This window comes from Talpa occidentalis, unplaced genomic scaffold (assembly GCF_014898055.3).
Source record: "Talpa occidentalis isolate TD23 unplaced genomic scaffold, MPIMG_talOcc4v2.1 talOcc4.15, whole genome shotgun sequence".
NCBI classification, from domain to species: domain Eukaryota; kingdom Metazoa; phylum Chordata; class Mammalia; order Eulipotyphla; family Talpidae; genus Talpa; species Talpa occidentalis.
In genome coordinates, this window is record NW_023601543.1 from 79,793,149 (window position 1) to 79,805,311 (window position 12,163).

Here is a 12,163-nt window from a genome sequence, read left to right on the forward strand (position 1 = left end):
GGGATGAAGAAAAATAAAGGGTATAAAGTCTCACTGAAAAAACCCAGATACTTCATGAGTGTGGCTTTGTGGGTCAAAGCAAGAATAATATCTCAAATAACAGCATCTCCTTAGTTTATCAGAAGGGTCCTTTTGGTCACATTTTGTGGGGAGGGTTCCAATAAATTTTGTTGATAATGAAGGAAATAGGTAATTTTATTGAATTAACTAGATGAAACAATATGTAAGTTCTGGGATTTAGATTTTGGACACTGATCAGGAAAATGTACCAATTTACTTTCAGTGCCAAACTTAGGGTCCAGCTGTGACTACAGATCTTCTAATGGACCTTTGGCATTATTATTAATGAGACTGAATTACCATAAAGCCAACCATTACTCAGAATGATTTCACCAGATCTAATTTCACACACATAAACATGTACATGTCATCAGTTAGCTGTATTTTCCTATACTTATTACATTTAGCTATAGTTTAAAGTCATCTTTCCATGATCTCATTTAACTAGTAATATAAGATAATAGGGGAATCTGGCTGTTTTGAAGATATGGCAGCCCATTGTATGAGAAGCAGCAGCAATGTTTCTAGCAATATTTTGGAAGCAATAGGATAGATGCTTAGTAGAGTCCACGACAAAGTATTTAAAAGGATGGGTCAACAGTCAGCCTAAAAGGTTTCATAGAAATATAAATAAAAATTTTCCATATATTTATCATGGATAATTCTGCTTAGATTTTTCCTTTGTTGTTGGTTTTAATGCCCATAGGCACACACTCAGAGAAGAAATTTATGTACTAGACATTTACCAAAGAATAAAAATAAATTGCTTAGGACACAGGGACATACCAACAGATATGCTCATATAAGGGTTGGCAGAATGTGATACTGATTCTTTTCTTGTCCTTTCCTTTTAGAAAGATCCGGAGAGATTATCCTTCCAAAATCCTCATCCAGCTGTGTGCAGCTCTGCTCCTTCTGAACCTGGTGTTTCTCTTGGACTCATGGATTGCTTTGTATGACACACGAAGCCTGTGTATCTCAGTGGCTGTATTTCTGCATTATTTTCTCTTGGTCTCATTCACATGGATGGGCCTGGAAGCATTTCATATGTACCTGGCCCTTGTGAAAGTGTTTAATACATATATTCGAAAATACATCCTTAAATTCTGCATTGTTGGTTGGGGTATGTATAATCTTACTTGCACATTTGTCTGGGCATTCTCTGTATTTTCTCTAGTGGCTTTTTAATCAAGTAGATACAATGATGAAGCAAGTTATACTTGACAGGTTATTTTCCTTATATGTTGCCACCAAAGAGTGACCTTGTCAAGTTTCTTTCTAGAATACCTATTTCCCTTGTATGGGTTATGAACATAAAATTCTTTGAGACCAGGGCCATGAATCTTTTTTGTTTCTGTAGCAATTAGAATTGGGATTGGCACACAGACATAGAAGGTGCATCATAATGGAATAAGCTTGGTGATAATGAGGTACAACTCTCAGTCCTGGAGCTCCCACTAGCCCAACTCTGTTCTCTACCTGCAAGATGCCACACACATGTTCAGAAGGGCACAGTGACAGGATGTACAGATAAAACCTAATATAACATCATCATCACACTTCAGATCATGCCATTGCTGGTGGTGGCTTACAAAGTTGCCAACCCCCTTCCCCCCATCAAAGATCCGGAAGGTTTCTTCATTCAATTCCCCACCAAATGTAGGTGTCTCATCAACTTGACTTATTTTTGACTAAAGATAATCTAACCTCCTCTCAAATACTTCTATTGTTAGGGAGCTCATTACCTTACAAGACAGTTAACCATTTTCTAAAGCTCTCTAGTTCTGTTTTTCCAGTATGTTCAATTGGTTTCCTGGTGGCATTTACCCAGTGGCCTGGGTGTTGCTCTCTCAGGCAAAAAAATAATAAGCTGATCCCTCCTCTGTTAAAGAGTCCTTTAGATGATCTACAAGTAATATATGTATAACATTATGCATAATATTCTGTATAATACCCTATTTTTGTCATAAGTAACCCTATGAAAAACAAGCTAGTAAGGTTAGCAAGGCAATTATTGCTAATGCCAGGTGAAAAAACTGGCTCCAAGGGATGATGTGATTTACCCCAGTTCACATGACTTGAGAATAGAACTTGGCTTTGAGATTTCTCGTGCTCACATCCCTTCCATAGTACTACGGCCGCCATCCCTCTCAGACCCCCCCTCTTCTACAGGCATTCCTTCAGCTATTCCCTATACAACAGGATGACAGATCTTTCCCCACCCTTTCACCCTGCATGTCCTTGTGAAGAGCAACAGAAAACACCTCCCTTTTCCCTCTTCCCAGAAAGATAAGTGACTGCTTCTGACATTGATGTGGATTCTGTCTTCCTTGTAAAAGGCTGGAAGGTGAGAATCACTTGACAAGGACAAGTTCCACACTACATTAATTTGTTTAGGAAACTGTTGCACTTAGGAAATCATCATAAGCCAGAATCTCCAGAAGGTACATATATAAAGAAGTTAAACAAAACGCTATGTCAGATTGTAGCAGGTCCCTCAACCTGTCTGTGAGAAGGAATTGTTTTTTATTTACGAGAGTCTAGGGATTGACTGTCACATTGGTCTCTGTATAGTTCAAGATGTCAGCAAGGGGAGGGGTGGGAGGTGATGGGGTGGAGGGGTACAAAGGACTCCTTCATAGCCAAAAGCCATCTGAAGCTGAGAGGAGCCTTCTCATTGCACTTCTGCCCATATCCCATTGGCTAAGACCTGGTCATGTGGCCACACACACCTTGCTGCAAGGGAGGCTGGGAGTGGGCCCACCCTGCCATGGAGGAAATAAACCTTGTTTGGTGACGAGCTCAGCAGTCTGCCACCAGAAGGCGACAGAACGCACTGTCTATTCTTCTCACCGCCTTTGGTTATTAGAACTACGTGTGACCACTGTTTCCCATTTCCCAGGGGTGCCAGCTGTGGTCGTGATCATCGTCCTGATTATATCCCCAGACAATTATGGACTTGGATCCTATGGGAAATTCCCCAATGGCTCGCCTGACGACTTGTGAGTACGGACAGAGCCCTGGAGGGAACGCTAAGTGACCTGAGAGACAATTCTCCCCAGAAAAGTGGAGGATCTAATCAGTGTATTGACTCTGGCTGTCATTTTAATCAAGTCCACCAACAGTTTGAGCAGCCTTTGCAGTTAAATATCTAATAAGACGACCTAGTTGAAAATGCCCTCTACCACTTAAGTATGCACAACAAATTAGGAGGATGTATTTTGAAAATATTGTACTTCTATAAGCCTCTGATAAGATGAAATACCAGTTACAGTATATTAGTAAAGACTTATGGAATAGAGTTACTAGGATTTAAGGAGGGTAAAATCCTGAATGTTTTTAAATACTTTTAATCACCAAGTGTTCCCAAATAAACTCCCAAGTTTTCATCTCCTAGAACTATAAATGATTGTGAGGAACAGAGGTTTTATCTTTTTTCCCCTTTTGTATTTGTAGGAAATTTTCAGTAAAACGTTATAGATCATTGTATGATTTTGAACCATTTTTCAGCATCATAATTTTTTCTCTGTCACCCCCGCCCCCATTCCAGTTGTTGGATCAACAGCAATGCTGTGTTCTATATTACGGTCGTGGGATATTTCTGTGTAACATTTTTGCTGAACGTGAGCATGTTCATTGTGGTCCTGGTTCAGCTCTGTCGAATTAAAAAGAAAAAGCAACTAGGAGCCCAGCGAAAAACCAGTATTCAAGACCTCAGGAGCGTTGCTGGCCTTACATTTTTACTGGGAATTACCTGGGGCTTTGCCTTCTTTGCCTGGGGACCAGTTAATGTCGCCTTTATGTACCTCTTTGCCATATTTAATACCTTACAAGGTAAGTTCTGCAGCACTAAATATGCACTGAATGATCCCAGTCAAACTTAAAAATATCACTACTAAAAGTTAGACTATCTACCAAGTAGATTATTCAGTAGCTTAAGACATATTCACTGAAAAACAGATTCATCTCTAAGAAAGGGTTCTTTGAGCTCCTCGGAAGAAAGGCTTTCACTAAATTCAAGAACTGGTACTTTTTCCTCCTTTTCCATTATTACCTTCTTGGAGAGAATACTGTAGGGAACCTGTAAGGAACTCTTTCTGGGAAAGCCAGTTTCCCTTATTCAATTTGCTCCTTACTTAAAAAAAAAAAAAGTTACATGGAAGTAGAGCCTGCATCCAGAAGAGCGCACCTGTGTGACCGCCACCGTGTGCAGCTCACCGCGCCTACCTCCTAGGTCTGTGTTTGATTTAAAGACAATGGTAAATGTGAGTCAACAGACAGCCCCCGGTGGCAGCGGCCTTACCCAGTGACTAATCCTGACAAGTTGCTCTTCTGGGACACACAGCAGGGAAGGGACAGGCTGTGTGTGTCTACTTGGGAGCTTCCTGTTTGTTAATGAAGCCCAGCTGCAGTCATTTCTGAACCCTCTTTAGACTTACTAATTCATTTAGATCAGTGGTATAAAAGACTTGTCAGCTGTGATTAATTTTTAATGGAAGTGCTTTGGCACTAAAAACTGAGCAAGCAAAGAGGTTTACATTACAATATCAATAATTTATGTCCCTTGGCCTTCTTTTATTCCAAATCCTCTGTTGGGATGCCTTTTAATTGCATTCTCATCTGCTTGTTTTCATCTTTTCCTGTTGCTCTTAGAGTCCTCCTGTAGTTCTGTCAGGCAAAAGATCATTTTACTGGGTTTCAAGGAAATCTCAGTCTGAGATTGAATCCAAATGCCTAGCGTGACCATTTGTTCTTATTTTACTTCTAATTTTTACCTACAGTGTATCAGTTGTGAATTGATGTAGGCTCTGCCCTATATAATACTAAATAGAAAAGTTTTATTTGCCAACAACAATGGTATGCTAAGAGACTTTTCAGAGAAAAAATATATGTGCCAAATCACATTAGTCATAATCATGAAAGCAAGGTACCTACCCTCATGTATTTAATGTGGAAAATGAACTTGCCTTTTTCTTCTTCCCCACCCCCATGTCTTCTGATTAGAATATGAATGGATAGAAGGAAAGTATTGTTACATTTACAAAAGAGAGCTAATGCCTTGTGAGCCTTTGGGATGATGAAATGAAACAGGTTTATAGGTTCTGATTTGGGACTTGGGTACCCATTTTGTTCATACATGAAGTTTCTCCCTGAATTCGACCTGGGGCAGCTGCCCAGGGTGACAAATAAACATGGGTGTGCAGAATTCAAGCTATCAATCTTAAGGGTGCACACTGTACCCAACTAGAAGCAAACCTGATATTTTAAAATGAAGGTTTTACAGTACATAGATCGGAGTTTAGAGAGAGGGAGAACTCAGAACTCGTTCATTCAGTCAGGAACTACTTATTGGCAAAAACTGTAAGGAGTGACAGTAATGGGGCCCTGTGTTTGGGTGACTTGGGGACCAAGGTTGGGTGGGAGGTGGAACCTGAAGGCCATTTCAAGTTAGTGGGCTTGGGTGGAAGGGGTGAAGGCCCCAACAGGGCCATAGCTGGGAGCTGGAGGAAGAGGGAAGGATGTGAGACAGATGGAGGAGATAGCGTTTGACAGAACTTGGGAACGGATTATAACTACAGAGGGGCATCCTGGGTACAGGGCTTACACTTCCAAAGACAGTGAAGGCCAAGGACTGGATATGAGAGAGGAGAGAATGAGTTTAATTTGGGAAATGTGCAGTTATCATTTGTTTGATAAGTATTTTTATCTTACAAAGAGGGTACTCCCAGGATGCCCTTTCATAGCAAACTTTCTGAGGACTTTGGACTTTTTTTGTCAATTTGCAAAATTTCACTGTGCCTATAGATGCCAATGATCTTATCTTTTGTGCAAAGTAAGTTCATGACATGCAGGTCTTAGTTTGGAATTTATTGTGTTCTGGGTTTTTTTTTCCCCCATAGGATTTTTCATATTCATCTTTTACTGTGTAGCAAAAGAGAATGTGAGAAAGCAGTGGAGGCGGTATCTTTGTTGTGGGAAGTTACGGCTGGCTGAAAATTCTGGTAAAGATTTACCTTTTTTCTCCTCCTCTTAAATCCTGAGGGTAAGAGTGAATAAAATAAAGCAATCAATGCCAAAGGGCTACTGGATCTGGAAATCAATGAAGGGGACCTTCTCAACAGAAAATACAGATCGTGAATATTATGGAAAAAAACCTAGTTGAATTAAAGAAATAGTTATTCCTATCTGAGAACTTAGTGAGCAATGGGTTGGGTGCTTTTTGAATGAAGCAACAGTGAAATTTTTAGATTTTATTTCCTTTTGGGCTCATATTTTCTGTTTACCCAAAGTGATTTTTAATACTTATCTTCTATAACTTTTGAAGTTGTGAATCAATCTTTTCTCTATAGGTCTTCCTGGCTGTCAGTTGCTTAATTTGTTAGTGTATTGGACACGGCATACAATCTTTAGCATATACCTGGTTAATTTGTCTATAGCGTACATTTGGTTACTTTGAAGTTACTTTCATGTATGCCCTTGCTGTGTTGTAGAGCATATAGCTTATTTTTAAGAAAATAAGAAAAATACAGTGCTCTTTGAAAAACTAAATTCCTTTTGCAGGAATACCATCCATGAACACGTTGCAGTATTGCAAAGACCTGGTGGTATAAGATCTCTACTCAGAAAATACAGTACATAGAGTTCAATCATTTGCATGCATTTAAGAACCATTAATCATCACACCACCATAAATTGGTGTTCTTAAGACAGTCCTTGGCTCTGAGGTACTACCTAATCCAGTAGATCTTTATAGACACAATCACATTAGCTTGGCCTTTAGTTCCAAGGGGATATAGGCTACTTTTAACAAGGCAGTCACTTACAGCACAAATGTAGATGGTCTAAGGTGAAAATACATTTTATACTGCCACCTTGTGAAATGTGTAACTCCTCTGGAGGAGCTGGACTGAGATGATTTGCTAGAGCAGGTACACTGGTGATCATCTCTTGCATTTGAGCTTCAACATACTGTCCTGTTTTTCTGTAATGCTTATTCTGCTGTAGACTGGAGTAAAACTGCTACTAATGGCTTAAAGAAGCAGACTGTAAGCCAAGGAGTGTCCAGCTCTTCAAATTCCTTACAGTCAAACAGTAACTCCACCCACTCCACCACGCTGCTAGTGAATAATGATTGCTCAGGACTCACGAGCGGGAATGGTATGTACATCTCACTACAGTATTTCTCAAGCTAGTGTTTAGTTTTTTAAAGTACTTTTATCCTTTAACGGCATTTTTGCTAAGCAAAGTGAACAATTACATATATGACTTGTGGATCAAAGTGTGGTTCACTTATATATGATAAATTTTATTAATCCAAATTTATTCATTATAGAGTAAATATCACAACAGCTTTTTTTTTTTAAGATTTAGTTTTTCATGATGGGGATTGATGAAGGCCTAAAAGTTTTAATGTTGCAAGTCCCTATTTATGTGCAAGCAGTACCTAAAATAGTTGATAAGACTATATCAATTTTTAGTACAGCTACAATCATACAGATCTTCAACACTTTAAAACTCCCTATTTTTTACTTGTCATGTATCTTCATGTTTTTCATGGTGTGGCTGCCTTGTGACAGTGCCCAAACCCCCCATGAAGATCTCAAATACTGCAAGATCAGTACTGGTGACCATATCTGTCATCAATATATGAACAGATTATTGCTGCTGCACCTCCTTTGCTCATTAATTCTGACATTTCTAACTAAAACTTCCATTACATTTTCTTTCTTTTTTTAAGACTGGGCTGCTTATTACTCATAAAAGCTTAACCACTTCTATCTTTGTTGGCTTCTTACTATACTTTGCATTTTTATAAAAACTTAAAATTCTGCCGGAGATTTTGTTTTCCTTCCCTGGAGAATTTATTTTTATTTTTCATTTTAGGACATTAGTTATTTTCATAATAAATTCAAATAAATTTGTGAGATGGTTCATAACACTTACCAGATAGTTTCCCATCCTCCCAAAGATAGGAAGCCCTGCTGTTTGTATGGACTTTTAAAATAAAAGGAGCTGCCTCAAAGTCAGGGTTTCCCAACCTCAGCCCAACAGATATTTGTGGCTAAATAATTCTTTGTTGTGGGGGGCTGTGCATTTGGGGCTATTTAGCACCATCCCTATTCTTCAGTGACCAGATCCCAATAGTACCCACCCACTCATCCCCAGTTGTAACAACCAAATATATCACTGCAAAATGTCCATTGAGGGATAAAGTCCCCTCCCCCCTTCATTGAGAGCCATTGCTGCAGAAGATAGAAACAGCTGTCATAAGGCTTGTTACTGTAGTTACAGGAGAGAACCCTGGTTTCTATGCCAAACTGCTGTATCAAAAATGAGTCAATGTAGGTTAACAGAGTAGTGGCAATGGCAGTCAAAACTGGTGAAGTTAGTGTAAGGAAGTATGCTCAAAGTAAAGCAATCAGAGGCGTGAGATGAGTCACCAAGAATCACAGTTTATCAATAAAGCCTATGGCTTTCATAGAAGCATCTGAGTTCTTAAGGGCAGATTTTTCCATATCCAAAAAGAGCTCAGAGATGAAGCCTCGCTTGCTCGGCCTCTCAGTAAGCTATCATTCTTTGAGGAATCAGATTTGATGGAAGCAGTATATTTTCTACAGCTGTTTGATCTGGCTGATTTCACAGAGCTATTTTTGATGTCTAATAGTGAGGGTGGGGGTGAATTTAGATCATCAAAATGGCCAATTGTTTAATACCACATAACATGCATGTTTGTTAGACATCCTTGACTCCTCAGTCCACACCAGGATCTGGGATAAATGAAGGATGGGATAGGCAATTTCAGAAAAAGCAGCTGGAAGTTGAATGGTTTACTATACCAAGTCAACTTGTTCCTACACCAAAATGTCCTCAAACCAAAATGCCTAATCAGGACAGCTGCCTTAGTCACATGCCCTACTAGAGCTGGGTCAACCAGTATCCATCACCTACTTTGTGTGAATATTGCACATTTCACTCTGAGCTGCCTCAGCCATCTCACTCAGTCAGAACAAGAGGTCACAGGCGCACAGTTTGGACAGAACATCACATGTTGATGCCACCATATCTGAGCCATGTAACCTTCAACAAAGGACTTAATGTATGAAACTTGGTTTCTGAAATGGGGATAATCTAGCACCCAGCCTGTAGGGTAATAACTGAGATAATACTTATAAAGTTCTTAGCGCTGTTATCATCATCATTACAATCATTAACAAACCAGCGGGCTTGTTAGCCAGCTTTCTGTATCGTCTTTCCACAGTACAAGGACCACCCACACCCACGCGCACCATCAGGGCCTGCTGGGGTGGGGGGTGGGGCGGGAAGGTACAAGTCCAAATAAAGTTGCTCCAAAATGCCCAGCTGCTCCCTGGCATGGATTCTTGGGTTGGGATTGGTCATTTCCTCTTGGGAATCAGTCCTGTCCTGGATTGTCAGAGGGGTTGGTTTGGTCTACGAGAGACGATTTCTTCTTGCCATGACTACTGCAGCGAGTTGCTCTGGGTTTCTCTGGTAGAAAGTTTTATTTTATAGGAATCTTAGGGAGCCAACAACCTTGTAAGGGACTTATGGGGATCACTGCTAATTTATTTGAGGAGCCTAGAATCTTAGGTTAGGTTGTACTGTGCCTATGCTACTACTTGAAGCTGATAGATGTTCAACTGGAGTTGGGAAATGGCACTTTAAAATGAAATATATTGCTTTGCTTCAGATTTTGACCATTTCATTCAAAAAACTGCCATAGAAAACTGATTTCTGAATCAGTTTCCAATTTGATTTGCTTATTTTGAGTGGTCTTGAGGAAGAAGTGAAAATTAAACAAAATATTACAATATATCATAATCTTTTAAAAGATATATTCTTTGTGCATATGTAACAATAAAGTGATATTTATGTTTTTTGTTTTTTTTTTTAAATACTTTCTGGGGATACTTCCTGACAGCCATTTGTCTTTCCTTACACAGGGAATGCTTCTACGGAGAAGAATGGTGTTTCTTACAGTGTTCAGAACGGGGATGTGTGTCTTCACGATTTTACTGGAAAACAGCACATGTTTAATGAAAAAGAAGATTCCTGCAATGGTAAAAGCCGTGTTGCTCTCAGAAGGACTTCAAAGCGCGGAAGTTTACATTTTATTGAGCAAATGTGATTCCTTTTTCTAAAATCAAAGCATGATGCTTGACAGTGTGAAAATGTCCAGTTTTACCTTTTACACAATGTGAGATGTATGAAAATCAACTAATTTTATACTGAGCAACCTCTGGAGGAGCATAAGCTAATTGAAGGCAGTGGTTACCATTGGAAGAGGAAACCAAGACATTTTACCATGGTTTTTAAGACATTTGCTATTTGGTTTCTTCTTCATTTTAAAAGAAGATTGGTTTTAAACAATACACCAAGACTAAGACGAAAAAATAAGTAAATAATAGCAGTTCATTTCCCGCCGCATTTTAAGGCGGTTACCTTTGATAACATGTAAAGCAACTGTTGACTTCAGCCTGCTGGTGGGTTTAGTTGCGCATGCCTTTGTTGTAAATAAGCTAAATTCTAGGGACCCACGTGTCAAAAATCTTACTTCTACATTTTTTGTATTTATTTTCTACTGTGTAAATTTATTTCTTTGTAGAGTCGTGGTTGTGTTGTTGTGTCTAATGTGATAATTCAGAAAATGCTTGCTAGTTCAGTGAATTCTATAACTCCTTTTGGAGATTATATGGGATGTGAAACAGAAACTTCACTGAAATTAAGAAATAATGATGACAGCCAGATAAGAAACATGTAAACAGACAGTGCCACAATTAGCTCATACAGTGCCTTTGACTGAAAAAGGTGACTAGATAAAGGTGCCCCCACTGGGCAGGCACAGCCTCAATGGCTCATTCATTGGCAAATAGAGTGGGGGATCATATTTTAGCCCCACTCACCTTCTTGGGTGCACCTTTGTGCAGGATACAACCTGAACAACCGTGCATGGCATTCAATACCGAGACCATTTCTTGACCTCATCTCTAATCATCAGGTTATGGGATCTGCTCCAAGATATTTGACTCAATACCTTGGCCTCAGAGAGGGATGGAACTGTAATCAAGACCACATTCAGGGAAATTGTGAATGTGGAGGAAGATACATACACTGCCATTTCTCAGATCCCCAGAGCCTGTCCAGAAGGGAGAGGAGTAGGATTACTTTTGAAAAGAGATGTATATAAGGAAATCATATTGCTGTCTTTAAAAGGTAACTGCACGGTGCTGTGTTGGCTGTCAGGACTGGTCTGTTCTGGCCCTGCCAGGGCTTCATTTATTTTCTAAACGGTGTCATGTCTTGAAGAGTGTATAGTGACAAGACGAGGGGGAGCAGCTATTGGGAATGGTGAACTATCCTTCAATGCTATTGTTTCCATATGTATCAGACCCTGATTGCTCCTACTATAGAGGGCCTATCTTGCTTCCCACCTACAGCTGCTTGAGCAGTGCCTCAAGTATGTCCTCATAAGGAACATTTCAAAACCCCTAAGTTAGGTCCTTCACTAAGGTTCCCTTGCATATATTTCAAGTGAATGTTGTATCCCAGACTAATCATAATAATAATGTAATACACTTCTATGAGTGCTGATTTGTTTTTGCAATATTTCTTCTCTGATTTATTTAATTTTCTTGTATTTATATGTTAAAATCAACAAAAAAATGTTAAAGTCAATGAAATAAATTTGCAGTTAAGTCCTTTAAGTTTGAGAAATTACACAAGGAGAAAATGCTTGCAATCCCCTTCCTTGGCGGCGTGGCATGAGAATTGTAGGATTTGCCTGATCAAGACAAACTCGACAGTAACATCCTTGGCGAACAGCAGGCACATTGGGACTGTGAAGTCAGCAGGAACTATTCTGCCTCATGAGGTTGGCTCCTGAGGTCCCTTCATCTTCCCCCTACTCTCTCAAGATCAACTATTTAACACATATTGCTGTATCAACTCTGGATTTGGATCCAAGTGTCTGCTTCCTCAGAACTGAACAGTAGGATTTCAAGATGAGGACAGGATTTGGGGTTTCTAGGGAGCTGATTAGCATATAGGAGCCACAGATCGGGAAAGTTAGCCTCAACTCCAAAAG

The 12,163-nt window shown here is 39.6% G+C and overlaps 1 protein-coding gene and 1 long non-coding RNA gene across 2 annotated transcripts in view; one reads left to right on the forward strand and one right to left on the reverse strand.

Moving 5' to 3' along the window:
- ADGRG2 (adhesion G protein-coupled receptor G2) overlaps window positions 1-11,686 on the forward strand; it is a 107,945-nt gene extending 96,259 nt beyond the window's left edge. Inside the window, 6 exon segments of the mRNA XM_037512638.2 lie at window positions 915-1,183; window positions 2,963-3,062; window positions 3,611-3,894; window positions 5,961-6,062; window positions 7,066-7,218; window positions 10,023-11,686. Coding sequence (XP_037368535.1) covers window positions 915-1,183; window positions 2,963-3,062; window positions 3,611-3,894; window positions 5,961-6,062; window positions 7,066-7,218; window positions 10,023-10,207 — 1,093 coding nt within the window. The 3' untranslated portion in view covers window positions 10,208-11,686.
- The window catches only part of LOC119246294 (uncharacterized), a 175,937-nt gene that overhangs the window by 160,534 nt on the left and 3,240 nt on the right, over window positions 1-12,163 (reverse strand). The gene's annotated exons all lie outside the window — the stretch shown is intronic.